This window comes from Cotesia typhae, unplaced genomic scaffold (assembly GCF_013202065.1).
Source record: "Cotesia typhae breed Kobodo isofemale line unplaced genomic scaffold, CoteBio_Ctyphae contig_35, whole genome shotgun sequence".
NCBI classification, from domain to species: Eukaryota; Metazoa; Arthropoda; class Insecta; order Hymenoptera; family Braconidae; genus Cotesia; species Cotesia typhae.
Window position 1 is genome coordinate 87793 of NW_027423743.1, and position 15622 is coordinate 103414.

At 31.3% G+C, this 15622-nt stretch overlaps 2 protein-coding genes and 1 long non-coding RNA gene across 3 annotated transcripts; all 3 read left to right on the forward strand.

The window, feature by feature from the left end:
• The first annotated feature begins 5806 nt into the window (after window positions 1-5806).
• LOC141526572 (uncharacterized) lies at window positions 5807-7695 on the forward strand. The gene is made up of 3 exons (XM_074241604.1): window positions 5807-6148; window positions 6354-6537; window positions 6648-7695. Exons 1-3 carry the CDS (start codon window positions 6072-6074, stop codon window positions 6777-6779), a joined length of 393 nt encoding a protein of 130 aa, XP_074097705.1. The 5' UTR covers window positions 5807-6071; the 3' UTR covers window positions 6780-7695.
• A 629-nt stretch (window positions 7696-8324) lies between these two features.
• On the forward strand, window positions 8325-10869 carry LOC141526582 (uncharacterized). Its single transcript, XR_012479053.1, has 3 exons — window positions 8325-8688; window positions 8830-8913; window positions 10557-10869. It is a non-coding gene; the product is annotated as an uncharacterized LOC141526582 (long non-coding RNA).
• Window positions 10870-12871: 2002 nt separating this feature from the next.
• Window positions 12872-15487, forward strand: LOC141526546 (uncharacterized). The gene has a single exon (XM_074241580.1). The coding sequence runs from the start codon at window positions 12872-12874 to the stop codon at window positions 15485-15487; it is 2616 nt and encodes an 871-aa protein (XP_074097681.1).
• The last annotated feature ends 135 nt before the right edge of the window (window positions 15488-15622 follow it).

Here is a 15622-nt window from a genome sequence, read left to right on the forward strand (position 1 = left end):
GGAACAGCTAGAGAATCAACAAACATAGAAATAATCGCACCAAGTTTCAATCTATCTCTCGAAACACTAAACTCAAGTATCATATTTAACAGCGAAAATCCCAATCTACTAACAAAAGTTTCAGATCCAGCCTCAATCATCGACAAATTCGAACCTTGGGGTCAAGGGCTAGAAGAAAATGAAGAAAAAATGTCATTAATAGCACTAGATCACCAAAAAGAAGAAATAAATAAGAAAATAACCATCGGATCGGTATCAACAATCGGAATACTATCGATCATTATAAGCGGATTCGCCATACAAAAACTCATTCGTCGATGCCTACTAAAACCGCGGCAGAACAACAAAATAATCGAAAAGCCAGTTGTTATAGAACTAAAAACAACCGAAGGAAAAACGTCATCACCGACGAAAGTCAACGAAGCACTCCCAGAGAAATCGGAAACCAACGAAAAAGGAAGTCCACCGAGTAAGCAAACAACGACTGAAGAAGCGCTGGAAAACATCGAGAAACCAAAGAAGTCAAAAACATTCCGACTAAGAGACTACAAATCACCGATCTAAACACAAACCAAACATCGACATCGTAGAAAATGAAATCAACACTAAAGAATTGTTAATAATAAAAGAGATAGTAAAATGCAAGATAAATTTTCATTTAATTTACACTACTGGAAAAAATTAAGGGATCAAAAAAAAATTCCAAATTTTTCGGTAGTTTTCAACAGGCCGTAACTTTGAGAGAAATGGTCGTACAGGAAATAAAAAAAAAGTAAATTGTAGCTCCAAGTGTCTAGTTTTTGGATTAGAACTTCAAAATTTTGTAGCCTCCGCGGTTTCTGAGTAATCGTAGAAAAACCAGCAACAAAAAAATTCTCAAAATTTTTTTTTTTTTTTTGGTCTACGGGCGTGGAAAAAATTTTTTTAGCTTAACCACCATAAGAATCGGATACTTTGTTCATTTAGCTTTAATTTCTTTTTTTAAACACCCTGATACGTCCACTCCTCACTGAGATATCGGTCTTCAAATGGAAAAGGATCTTTTTGTCTTTGATTATCGATATCTCAGCAACCAATGATCGCACAGAAAGTTAAAAGTCGGTTTCAAGAACTTGAATGAATTCCCCTTAAAGACTGTCCATTGTTTTTTCCAAAAAAAATTTTTTCTTTCCGTCACATGAATTTGAAAATGCAACAAAAAAGGGCTTTTAGTGGTTTTTTGGAAAATCAAGCGCTGGATCGAAAATATTGAGGAAACCACTAATGTTAAGTGTGCCTTTTACAGTTCAATATGTCCACAAAAACCCTATAAAGAATCAAATTAATCCAGCCAGCCGTTTTTTTGTTTTACTTGATCGAATTTTTGAAAAAATTAAAGGATCACGTTTATTGCTCTGAAAAGCTCATAATTTTTAAAAATGAGAAAAAATTTGTTTTTTCGAGCTTTTTCCACATTTTCGTTCCAAAAAGTGCTTAAATTTTCAAAAAAAAAAATTCAAAAAAAAAAATTTTCAAAAAAAAAAAAAAATTTTTCGAAAAAAATTAAAAAAAAATTTTTTTGGAAAAATTTTTTTTTTAACAAGTTAAGGAATCTCAAAAAACCATCGCCCAATGATTTTTATCACCTTTCCACCGCTGCATTCCTTGATTCTACTGATCTTCTTTTAATTAAATTAATAAAAAAAGTTAATACCCCCAATCGAATTTCGATTTTTTTCATACGCTTTTCGGAGTTTTTTTTTTTCTTTTCTTTTTGTGAATCCTTAGCAAATCGCTTCATTCAACAGTTTTTTTCAAAACTAATCCCTCTGCGCTAAAAAAAATTTTTTTTAATTTTTTGGTCAAAATTGAAAATTTCTGACTTTTGATTCTTAATCATGGTTAGACGACATTTATTGGAGGTGGAAGTCGCTCGGTTAGTGACTCTTATCGACGAAGGTTACACTCAATATGCAGTTGCTATCCGGATGGGTGTAAGTCAATCTGTCGTATCTCAAGCTTATACCAGATACCAAGAGACGAATCAATATCATCGTCGCCCCGGACAAGGTCGCCATCGAGTCACTAATGCCCGCGATGATCGAACAATTGTTAGAGAAGTTCGACGACAACCTTTCGTCAATGCGAATATTGTCGCTCGAAACTTCCCCAATCGCAGACAGCAGCAACAACAACAGCAACAGCGACGACGGCATCAAGTGCGAAACATTTGCTCTCGAACAATCATCAACCGTCTTCGTGAAACTGGGTTACACGCACGACATCCTAATCGTGTACCCCTGTTGACAGCAAGACATCATCGAGCTCGTTTAGCGTATGCTTACGATCATCGAAATTGGAACTTGAGGGAATGGACAAATGTTTTATTCACTGATGAGTCTCGTTTTAGTCTGTATGGCAACGATCGACGTCCTCTCGTTTGGCGCCGTCGTGGAGAACGTTTTCGCCAGAACTTTGTCCGTCCAGTCGTTGCCTACGGCGGTGGATCAGTTATGGTGTTGGGCGGCGTTTCACGAAATTGGAGAACACCTTTGGTAATTGTACGCGAAAATTTGACAGCTAGACGTTACATCGACCAAATTTTAAGGCCCATTGTTCTGCGCAGACGACAACATCTGAGGTCGTTCATATTGATGCAAGATAATGCACGTCCACACACAGCCAACATTACCCGGCGCTTCTTTGAGCGGCATGACATCACATTGTTGCGACACCCAGCAATGAGTCCAGATCTCAACCCCATAGAGCACGTTTGGGACATAATGGGCCGTCGGTTGCGCAGAGAGTATCCAAATTTGCAGAACTTAGCTGCTTTGGAGCGCGCGCTTCAGCACATTTGGAATACCATTCCGCAGCCTCAAATTACCGTCTGCATAAACATGGCTGAACGTTTGAGAGCCGTTATTGAAAACAGGGGTGGTAATACCCGGTATTGAACCAACAAAAACCTTCAGAGAATGAGTTTGGAGTCATTAAATACGGTGGAACTGACGAGCCACCGGGTCTCAATTCTCCTGAAATACCTCACACACACACACACACACACACACACACACACACACACACACACACACACACACACACACACACACACACACACACACACACACATACACACGCAAGCGTAAATCCGACCGCGCGACCTCCACGTGGTACGCTTTGGATAACACTAATGCCGGCGGTAATTGTTTTCTTAAACTTTTCAAGAGAAAAAATTTCAAAAAAAAATTTTTTTTTCAATTTAAGCACTTTCTGGAACAAAAATGTGGAAAAAGCTCGAAAAAACAAATTTTTCTCATTTTTAAAAATTATGAGCTTTTCAGAGCAATAAACGTGATCCTTTAATTTTTTCAAAAATTCGATCAAGTAAAACAAAAAAACGGCTGGCTGGATTAATTTGATTCTTTGTAGGGTTTTTGTGGACATATTGAACTGTAAAAGGCACACTTAACATTAGTGGTTTCCTCAATATTTTCGATCCAGCGCTTGATTTTCCAAAAACCACTAAAAGCCCTTTTTTTGTTGCATTTTCAAATTCATGTGACGGAAAGAAAAAATTTTTTTTCGAAAAAACAATGGACAGTCTTTAAGGGGAATTCATTCAAGTTCTTGAAACCCACTTTTAACTTTCTGTGCGATCATTGGTTGCTGAGATATCGATAATCAAAGACAAAAAGATCCTTTTCCATTTGAAGACCGATATCTCAGTGAGGAGTGGACGTATCAGGGTGTTTAAAAAAAGAAATTAAAGCTAAATGAACAAAGTATCCGATTCTTATGGTGGTTAAGCTAAAAAAATTTTTCCACGCCCGTAGACCAAAAAAAAAAAACTAAAAATTTTGAGAATTTTTTTGTTGCTGGTTTTTCTACGATTACTCAGAAACCGCGGAGGCTACAAAATTTTGAAGTTCTAATCCAAAAACTAGACACTTGGAGCTACAATTTACTTTTTTTTTATTTCCTGTACGACAATTTCTCTCAATGTTACGGCCTGTTGAAAACTACCGAAAAATTTGGAATTTTTTTTTGATCCCTTAATTTTTTCCAGTAGTGTAAGTTGTTTTAGAACAAGAAAAAATTTTATACAGTCAAGAAAATACTCTTCACTAAAGAAAGTGTTACATAAGTAACTAAAATATTAGATAACTAAAATAATTAAAGCTATCCAAAATATTTTCTTGAGTCAAAAAAAATTGATCAATGATGTATGGATTTGTATCAAACATGATAAACAAATAATGACTATTATTGACTTACCAATTATTTGTTTTTTAATTTCATGAAATCAATCGTGAGGTCCAAATGTTTTATCTCCATTTACTATTAATTGTTCTAAATCCAAATTATTTAAATCCATTTCGAAAAAAAAAATTGGAAAAAATTTTTTTTTTAATTTGTTATTTTATATTTGGTTATTTTATTGTTTTATTTATTGAACTTTAAATTTTATTTTCATTTACATTAGTTAATTATTTTGTAAATATAGTTATTAATAATATTGGTTGAATATTCCTTGTAAATAATATTAATTTTTTAGTCTATAAATATATTATTTTTGTTATTAAATTGAAATAGGTTAATTATTTGTAAATATATAACTTCAGTATGCTTATATTTTAGGATGACATTTGTTTTGACACTTTTTTTATTGTGTCAAAATAAAAATATTATCAGACAGCTGTCACGATAAATAATTAAAAAAATTGATCTTATTGATTTAATAAAATCTATTAGACCGGATTTAAGTCAGCTTAATTGAGTGAAGTTAAATAATCTATAATTTTTTTATATTATTTTTTTTTGTTAACCCTTATGTGAGTGACGAGGTACCTGGGTACCTTTAGCGTTTTCAAATTTAAAGAAAAGTAGGTTTTACGCCCTCTAGGTGGTTGTGATTTTCTGAGAGCTCTGCACTAGTTATAAATTACCTGTTTTTCAATGTTTTGACACAGTCAACTAATTCCAATGTATTGTAGAAACCAAAACATATTTTGAAATCACAACAGAGTGACAAGGTACCCGGGTACCTCTCTGTGTTTTGTATGACTATGGAAAAAGTATTTATAATTTCGTTCAAAAATGAAATAATAATAATTTATTGAAATGTTTTATTTATATAAAAATTACAAATTCTATGTTTATGCAGAATTAGCACAGCTCTTGAAGCAGGTGTTACATGTTGGACGAGTTACTGCATGTTCATCACAAACTGGTTTTCTGCAGTTAGTGCAAGCTTTTCGTGTTTTTCTTTGCTTGCGTTTGAGTTCTCTACATATGTAGCAACTTCCGACGACTGCAACACGCCCTGTAGAATCTCGTCCAGTCTGAGCTATAGAAGTTGTAGATGCAGAAGAAACCGATAGCCATAGATCTTGACCAAGCACGTCCTGCATTGCAGATCTCACATGTAGTTTTGATGTTACAATGCAATTTTTTGATCTTTGTTCTATATTTTTACCACACAGTTGTAGACTCAATGATTTCAGAAACTTTCTACGTCTGTCACTCGAGACAAATTGCGGGTTATGTTCCATGTAAATGATATATGCTGCCAAAGCTGCAATGTCAATGATCCTCTAATAAAAAGTACATGACAAAAATATGAGGCCTCAATAACTCAGCTTCTCATTGGTTGAAAGTTAAAACAGCATAATAATATATATAAATATATGCAATTGACGTCATATTATAGTTAGTATATATATTTTAAATAAAATGTGGATAACTCCACAATGTGATAATTATTATTATTATTCTAAACTATATCAAAAAAAAATTGTAACTAAATCAATAACAGTAACTTTCATGGTAATTAACCAGCTACTTAACTTATTTTGTCAACTTTCACCCCAGTAAGTATATGTAAAGTGACATTTCTATTTAAAATTTCCTGTATATTGTTTTTGCGCTTGGTGGCGCAATAGTAGTAACCATAATAACTAAACCACCTCATGTGATTAGCGCTCTTTCTTACCGGGATCTCAACGAGTACAAACGCGAAAACTCTTTCTATTATTCGTGCCGCATTTTACTGTTTTTCCAGTTTTAATTTTAATAAATATATAATAATAATGGATCCTAAAGATATTATTAATAGTTTTACCAGAGATGAAGAGATCGAACACTGGGTTGTTGGCGATGATACTATGTAAGTACTTTTTTCAATATTTATTTTTTTTATCTTTAAAAATCAATTTTTTTTTCAAGTAAAATCGAACTAATCTGTTTCGGCCATCTTAATTCACAGTACATTCTATTATAATACTAGCAATTATTAATTTAAAATAATCAATTTCATGCAATTTATTATTATTATATTCTACATTTTTTAACTTTTTTATATTTATTTTTAGTGAATTACGTGGGTATGTCGATGAAATTGTAGGCATGAGAGATGTAGCTATCGGCAGAGCATTTGATGAGCGGGTAATCATGCTTCTGAAAATAATTGTCAATAACGGTGGCAATAGAAGAATTTGCGTTCTTTTTTGGGGGGAAAGAGCTATTCAATACTCAGAAATTCTGACTAATCGAAGCGTAAGTTTTTTATATTACAATATAAAATTACTTAATTTATTTTAAATTGAAATTATAAATGCATAATAATATATATAATATTATAATATTAATTTTTCTATTTGTTTTAGATCGTCACCATTGACCGTGCGAAGGGTAATGAAAGGAATTCTAGATTTAACAATCTAAATGACGGTCTAGGACTTATTGAATTATCCCTTACCGTAGCTTCTACTATCCAAGTCGAGAACTTTTTATTTTAAGATCCGAGAGTTCACGCAACTTTAGTTCCAGTGTGTATTTTACAATGACTAGAGGATTTCAGCGTGTATTTTACAGTGATTACTTTTTTTTATTTTTTATTTCTCTATTTTTTTATTTACTTTTCTCTTTTCTATAAATGGAGTCTCAAATGACAAGGGACACTACTTTTTGACAGTGCCATGTGTCATGTTGTGTTATGTTACTATTTCATCATTAAAATTATCTTACGTGATCTTTGAAATTTTCAACAAAAAGAAAAGTAATAATTACTGCAAGTTTTTTATTTTTAATGATCGTTTAATTATTTAAACAGATGTGTGCGACTAAATTTCATTACTTAACCGGTTGACAGCATGTTATAGTGGTCAGAATCTGTGAAATGTTTACTTTTGTTTCTCATAATTATTCTTTATTGATAAAAATCATTACTTTTTCTATAGTCCGACATTAAAAAATGAAAAGTATTTAATTTGCTGAAAAATTTAATTTCAGTTTCTTTGAAAACAATTTTCTTTTATTTTCTTAATTTAGTTTTACATTCACAATTATGTGCATTAAACAATTTACTTATGGATTTTGAAACCTATCGTAGTGTTAGTCAGTAAAACTATGAAGACTGATACCTACCTGGTACCTGACGTTCGGATTATTTATGTAAGTGATACTTAATAATAAGTGTATCAAAAGTACCCAATGTGAAATTGTATACCTGATAGGTTAGATAGGTAATATCATTAAGACTATAAGTAATAATTATTATTGTTGTTATAAGAGACATTATAGAAAGATAAAGATATTATAACATATTATAACTATTCAAAATAACATATCAATATAATTGTATCAATATGATTGTGATGTAGCTATTATCTATTGTTCATAAGTGAATTCTTTAAATAAAATATAATTAAGTCATAATAATGATTCTAAAAAAGTTAAGTTCAATAAATGGTTTTTTTTTTATTTTTAGAACAGAAGTTATTTTCGGTAAGCAAATTATTATTTAAGAATTTTTATTCTGAGAATTTAAAAACGTTTAATTTTAATTATGCTTTTAATTTTTTTTTTATTTACACTATTATAAGTTTATACTTATTGAAATTTATTTTCTATTTAAAAAAATTTTTTTTTTAATGATTTGTTTAAAAATTCCATTTCATTCATTTTGGATTATGCATAACTTTTATAATTATCTCCAAATGGCGGTAGCCATTATTATTATTTTTATATTGACTTTTTAAAATGGTACATTCATGAAGTGTGCGTTCAATAGAATAATATATGATTATTATACTTTCTGTTGTGAACTGCCCTCTAAGTATATTCATTACATTTTTATGAACAACGGTTATTTACCAGGTCTGACAACTTTCACCTTAATACAGATATACAGATTTGGCCGTTTTTGCTATTTCTGACAATTGTACTAAGGTCATTATTTCCCCCACCGAAGATAGTATAGGGAGGTAATTTCCGTATATTATTAACCTTAATTTTTTATTGCTACGGCAGAGTATAATTTGCATTCGACGAAAAAAAGAATTTCCGTTAAATTTAACCAGCATTTATATTTCGATACTTATATTTAGACGATATATCAATGTGATTATCGTAATTGCCGTTGATTAGCATCGTACAATAAAGTTATACTGTCATTGAAGTTCTCAGTGCTTACAAATAAAAACATTTTCACCAAATACGTTTGGGTACGTGTCTATACGTGTGATAATTAATAAAAGTGCAACTAGAACTTACGTTATCGCAAAACACTACCAGTGTCGGTGAAGTTTTTTTTTTTATCATTTACTGTTGATATTCTTAAAAAAATTATAGTCATGAGAATTAAGCAATTTATTATGATTCTGATTTCTCTGCATCCGACATTCGAGTAAAATTGTATGTCATTTCGTAAGTATTTGATTTTCAATAAAAAATATGTTTTTCTTTAAATACGAATATTGTAATAATTGTACTGATATTATTATTTCCGATAAATGTAATAATAATTTTAATTATAGATGTTTATAAATAACTTTTTTTTACTTTTAGGTACGGTCGTGTTTTACGGATTTCCAATGCAACATTTGCTAATCTCATGGGGATAGATTGATCGACTTTTAACTCATTTGATAGGTAAGATGATTTTTCATTTTTTATATCGTAATTTTATCGCTCCGTATTTTTAATTATTGACGGATATTAATATATATTATCGTGACTGTGAACTGACTGTTGATTTCATTGTTGTCTTTTAATTGTTTGATGTCTCAAACACTGTTACATGACAAGTTTTTTGAACTATCGAATATTACTACAGTGTAAAATTGATTAATTGTAAACAATTATAAGTCAATAAGTTAAATTACTGAACCTTCGACGTATATTTTTTTTAACTCCATTATAAATATCATAAAATTCTTATCATCACTTTATTATCTTTCATACAGTACTTGAATATCATATTCATTTCATTACAACTATATATGGAGCCTTCCCTGCTAAATCAACTACTTTTTTCCTTAGTCTCTTAATTAAGTCTTTTTATCTTTTCATACTTTGTCAAGAACATTGCTCCGAACTTTTTTAAATGATTTCACCAAACTAAAAAAAAAAAAGACTTGTGAATTTTAGAGAAAAAGTTATTTGCTATTTTCGTTTATCCATAACGTTGTCGAAAATTAACTTTTAAAAAAATTTTTTTCACAATTTTGTCTTTTAATTGACTTTTTAGAAATGAATATCATGAGGTCATGTAAAGTTATATTTAATGTCTTTTCGAGATGTTAAGCAAAAAAATATTTTCGAGATTTGTAATTATTTTCTTTACTTTATAAGATCGTTGGAAATTTTTTTAAATTGACTGAATTTTTTTGATTGGGATTAGCTTATTTTTTTTACAAAATCCCATTTTCACAAAAGTTTAATCAAAAACAATTAGGTTTTTGTTACGATTGACTTATTTTCTTTTATACTCTTTGAATTTTAAGGCTGTTACACACCTCGAAATTTTTCACAGTCGAGTTAAAAATTATAATTTGAAAAGAGAAAAATTCTAATTTATAAAAAATAAAGCAATAGAAAGCGAATAAAAACTTCATTTTTAAAATTTTAGGATGATAAGAAATAAATCAAAGTATCTTAAACAGAAATAAAAGTGACTCCAAAAATTTCAACCATTTCAAGTTAGTAAGATTATTTCAAAAATCTCGAAATAACATTAAAGATCAATTTGCATGAATTTTTCGTATTCTCCTAAGATAATTAAATAAAAAAATAAATATATATATATATATATCAAGAAAATAAAATAGCGTCCCGAAAGTTGACTTTTCACAAAATTAAAGATATTTCAAAATAATGATTTATTTTTTAATTTGTAATTATCTTGAGGTTACATAAGAAAATTAAAAAAAAAAATTGTATGAAATGTGTTTGACAGAGTACAAAAAGATAGAAATTAATCAGCCACATATGAACGGATCACCCTGGTTACGAATAATGATTGAAAAGAATTGAGAAGCGGTCACTCCATGCAAACTGTATATCTATATATACAAACAAAAGAATTGAAATTATTGAAAAGAATTCGAATTTCATCATTTTTAATTCTTTTCAATCAATATTTTTAAACAGGGCAGGTTCAAAAGTCATCGATTTGGTGTAAATTAAGTGCTTTATGTCAACTTTTTTTATCGTTCCTTAATTGTTTTTTGTATTGGTTTTCTATTATCAATCTACGTAGGATTTAGTTTTAATGAATCCTTTTTTTGTTTCAGATTCAAGAAGATCACGGTACAGGGATATCTGATAATCTGATTTGATAACAAGAACAGAACTTTACCAGTAAAGAACAGATACGACTATAGAAATATTTTATTTTATAAAGACGAACATTTATACCATCGTACTAATTAATGCCAGAATCTACCTATTAATACTAAGATATTACCGACCTACCTAAGATTAAACAATATGAATTTGATGAAAATAAGATCAGATTGAAATTAATAAAAAACCTAATACAATTATTTTTGTAGTGTATCTTATAATTTTTTGTTATTGTTGTATCTTATTTCAATAAACTTATTGATTCTACTCTGTAGTTCTATTGTGAAAACTTACTCTATAATAAAAAAATCTTCCCATTGCAAATATTGTAATAATTTCTGTTTTACTTTTTATTTGATTTAACTTCTTCTGTAAGAATGCCACGCCGAAAAATCATTCGAACACCTACCGAAGAGGCCGAATTTAAAAAAGCACGGAGAGAAAAAAGAAATGAGCAACAACGAAACCGTCGGATGAATAAACAACATAACGATTGGAATTTATCACTTTGCAATTTAACTGATGAAAATATTCTTCCAGTAAGTAGTGAGAGTGATTCTAAGAATACAGAGAATCCGAATATGACAAAGGAACGTGAAACTTCATCAAATCCCTCCAGTATACCCTTGCGTACTATAAATACATGTCACGATATTTTTGCAACAGTGATTAATGATCCAACACAATATATTAACGCAGGTGATTCAATTTTTCATGTACTAAATGATCTTAATACAATACATGAGAATTATATAGGCCAAATGGATATAATATGTCAACATTGTGGGTCAAAACATTTCGCTCTTGAACAAGTTATTAATAAAAAGAATTCTTTTAACGAGTGTTGTCGTCATGGAGAAGTTAAATTAGAACCGATGCCCGAACCTCCGGTAATTTTAAAATCTTTATTTGAAGGAACACATGAAAACTCGAGACATTTCTTCGAACGAATACGTAATTATAACAGTTCTTTTTCATTTGCATCATTTAATGCTAATTTATACAATCTCAATTCTCAAAGGAGAGGACCATATTGCTTTAAAATTCAAGGACAGATTTATTATCAAATGAATACGGCATTGTATCCATCAATTAATGAAACACCAAGTTATGGTCAACTTTTTATTGTAGACACCAATGAAGCAGTAGAAATTCGTCTACAGCAAAATGTTGAATGTGATTTAGAATTATTTAGAACTATAGATTCCATAATTCGTGATCATAATGTATTCGCAAAGTCATATCAAATGATGAAAGATGTTATAGAAAATGATTCTACGCGTGATTTGCACGGAAATGTTATTGAACCTGAATTAAATCTATTATTTACTCTAAAACCCGGCTTAGATGCCCGACGGTACAATTTTCAAAAGGTAAATGAAGTTGCAGCAGTTTTTCAACGACTGCGGATGGTGACATACCGGAATCATACATCACAGTTGCAAATAAAAATACCAAAACCCTTCAGCGTTTAAGTACAATGGACCCTAATACAGAGCCATGGGTGTATCCCTTATTTTATCCTCATGGCAATCAAGGTTGGCATTCGAATATACCATATACTAAGAAGACGACACGAAGAGTAACACGTGCGGATTATTATAAGTATAAATTGGCAATCCGTGACGAATTCAATGTTTTTTTGATGGGTCGTCGTTTAACACAGCAGTGGGTGGTGGATAATTATGTGAAAATTGAAAAAGATCGATTGAATTTTTGTCGGTTTAACCAAAAAAAATTACGAGCAGAATCATATCAAGGGCTATTAGATCATTTGAAATCGAGAAATGAAAATAGTAACACACCCGGCAACATTGGTAAAGTAGTGATACTGCCATCAACATTCACCAGTTCTCCGCGTAATATGTTACAACACTATCAAGATGCAATGTCAATTGTCAGAAAATTCGGTAAGCCAGATCTTTTTATTACAATGACGTGTAATCCGAAATGGCTTGAAATTACGGAAAACTTAATGCCGAATCAAACAGCATCCGATAGACCAGACTTAGTAGCACGCGTATTTGACATAAAAAAGAATGCATTAATTAAATCAATAACTAAGAATGATCTATTCGGTAAAGTTATTGCCTATAATTGGGTAATCGAATTTCAAAAACGTGGATTACCACATCTACATATGTTACTTACATTACAAAGTAATTTTAAAATTAAAACTCCCGAAATTGTTGATAAATTTATATGTGCTGAAATACCAAATAAAGACCTAGATTTCAGGCTATATGATATCGTTACAAAAAATATGCTTCATGGTCCTTGCGGTGATTGGTGCTTAATAGACGGAAAATGTTCAAAAAAATTTCCCAGAGCATTTCAAAACGAAACTGTTATGGATGAAAATGGATATCCTCTTTATCGTCGCAAAAATGATGGTACAACGTTTACTCGAAACAATGAATTTTTTTTTGATAATCGATACGTAGTACCATATAACCGCACATTGCTTTTGACGTTCAATTGTCATATCAATGTTGAAGTAGTTTCATCCGTAAAAGCAGTTAAGTATTTATATAAATACGTCTATAAGGGTCATGACAAAGCTGCAGTAACAATTAATGGGAGTTTACATAGTTTAAATGCAGATAGAACACATAATGATCCACATCCTCAAAATGAACCTGGCACAACTATAAACCATGATGAAATCCGCGATTTTGTTGATGCCCGGTATGTAGGTCCCGTTGAAGCGGTTTGGCGGATTTTTTCAAAAGTATTGCAAGATAAAAGCCACTCAATTATTCGTTTACCGGTACACTTACCGAATGAACATAATATTACAATAACTGAAGATTGTGATGAAAATGCCTTGCAAGAAGCATTGCAAAAACAAACCATGTTGATAGATTATTTCAAATTGAATGAACAAAGCGTAGAAGCTAGACAATACACTTACAGCGAAATCCCACACCATTACGTTTTTAAAAAGTTAGACAATACTTATAGTTGGCAACCGCGTCGAAAACACTTTAATGTAATAGGTCGCATGTATTCAATAAGTCCATCCCAAATAGAATTATTTCATCTTCGGCTTTTACTTGTCAACGTCAAGGGTGCAAAAAGTTACGAAGAAATCAGAACAGTCGATGGAAAAGTACTCGATACTTTTACAAGCGCATGTTTAGCGTTCGGTTTAATAGAGGATGATCAAGAATGGAAGCGTGTAATGAGTGAAGCCGTAGTATGGATGATGCCGCGACAGCTGCGCTGTTTATTTGTACGCATATTAATCCATTGTCAGTCTCTTTATCCAGAAGATCTATGGGAACAATTTAAAGAACACATGTCTGAAGATCTCTATAGTCGATTTGGTGTAAACGATGGCATTCGAAGAGCATATAGTTTCATAATTTTTATGCTTAACAAAGAGGGCGTTCATCTATCAAATTATCCGAAAATGCCTCAAATAACCGAAACCGAGAGTATTTCTGATGACTTTGAAACACACACTTCAAGTAATGATGAGTCCGAAGCATATTATCAGAAATTAAATGTAAGACAAAAAGAAATCGTAGATTTTGTTATACAGATTATCAATGAGAAGGGCAATCACCGTTCTAATTGCGTTTACATTGATGGACCAGGAGGTTCAGGAAAAACTTTTGTATACACGACGTTGTGTCATTTATTGAAAAGTCAAAACAAAATAGTTTGTACTATGGCTTATACCGGTATTGCAGCTACTCTCTTACCTAACGGAAAAACAGTCCACAAAACGTTCGGTTTACCGGTTCCAATGTTCTCCGATTCATCTTCAAATATTAAACCCAATTCCATTCAAGGTCGATATTTAAAGAGTGTGGATGTTTTTATATGGGACGAGGCTCCTATGTCTCCTAGATATGCATTAGAGATAATCGATCGAACCCTTCGTCATATCATGAATGTTGATGAACCATTTGGAGGAAAAATAATGATATTAGGTGGAGATTTTCGTCAACTTCTTCCCGTTCTAACTCATGCAACTCGAAGTGAAATGGTTAATTTATCAATAAAATATAGTAATCTGTGGAGAACGTTTCATAAATTCACATTAACACAAAATATGCGGGCGTTACCAGAAGAAATTGAATTTTCACAATTTTTGTTAAATGTCGGCGATGGCTCATTGAATGATATAAATGATAACCTTCTGTTACCGGACGCATGTCCAACTTCAAAAGCTAACGATATCGTAGAATATTTATACGGAAATATTATCAAAACACAGCGTTTTGAAGAACTAACTAAGTCCGTAATTTTATCTGCTAGAACCGTTGATGTTGACATGATCAATGAACAAGTTATTGAGCTTTTACATGAAGCTACAGAAAAAATTTATATTGCTATAGACAGTACCGAAAACTGCGATAATGGAGACATGACTGACGCGATTTTGCCAGAATATCTTCATACTTTAAATCCACCAAACTTCCCTCCTTATAAATTACGTTTAAGAAAAAATACTATAATAATGTTAATAAGAAATTTAAACTTAAGTGAGGGATTATGCAATGGAACGAGGCTCATGGTACTAGACTTATCAACTAATGTCTTGCGATGTAATATATTGACGGGCGATAAAGCCGGTGAAATCGTTTTTATAAATCGTGTGACGTTATATTGTGAAAATGTTTACTCATTTACATTTAAGAGACGACAATTTCCCATAAAAACTGCATTTTGTATGACGATCAATAAAGCCCAGGGTCAGACATTTAATAAAATAGCAGTTGACCTCACAAAAGATGTATTTAATCATGGTCAATTATACGTAGCTTTATCCAGAGTTCGTTCGTGGCAATCATTACGTCTTTATTTAAGTCATGAAAAAGTAGACAATTCTGTGAAAAACTTTGTTTTCAAAGAATTGTATTCATGAAATGTATATTATGAGTTGCATTTTTATACGCAACGAAATTAGTATTCATAAACGCGCGCGCTTGCGCGCGCCACATAATCTAGTGTTGTAAAAAAGTGCTAAAGGCCACCGATTCGTTCTGCGTTTTACAGTGTA

What these genes read in the sequence shown, in the direction of transcription:
- LOC141526572 (XM_074241604.1), top strand. Translation starts at nt 6,072, where the DNA reads ATGGATCCTAAAGATATTATTAATAGTTTTACCAGAGATGAAGAGATC. An exon ending in GTTGTTGGCGATGATACTAT is followed by an intron (nt 6,149 to 6,353) that starts GTAAGTACTTTT and finishes ATTTATTTTTAG; the next exon opens with TGAATTACGTGGGTATGTCG. An exon ending in AAATTCTGACTAATCGAAGC is followed by an intron (nt 6,538 to 6,647) that starts GTAAGTTTTTTA and finishes TATTTGTTTTAG; the next exon opens with ATCGTCACCATTGACCGTGC.
- LOC141526546 (XM_074241580.1), top strand. Translation starts at nt 12,872, where the DNA reads ATGCTTCATGGTCCTTGCGGTGATTGGTGCTTAATAGACGGAAAATGT.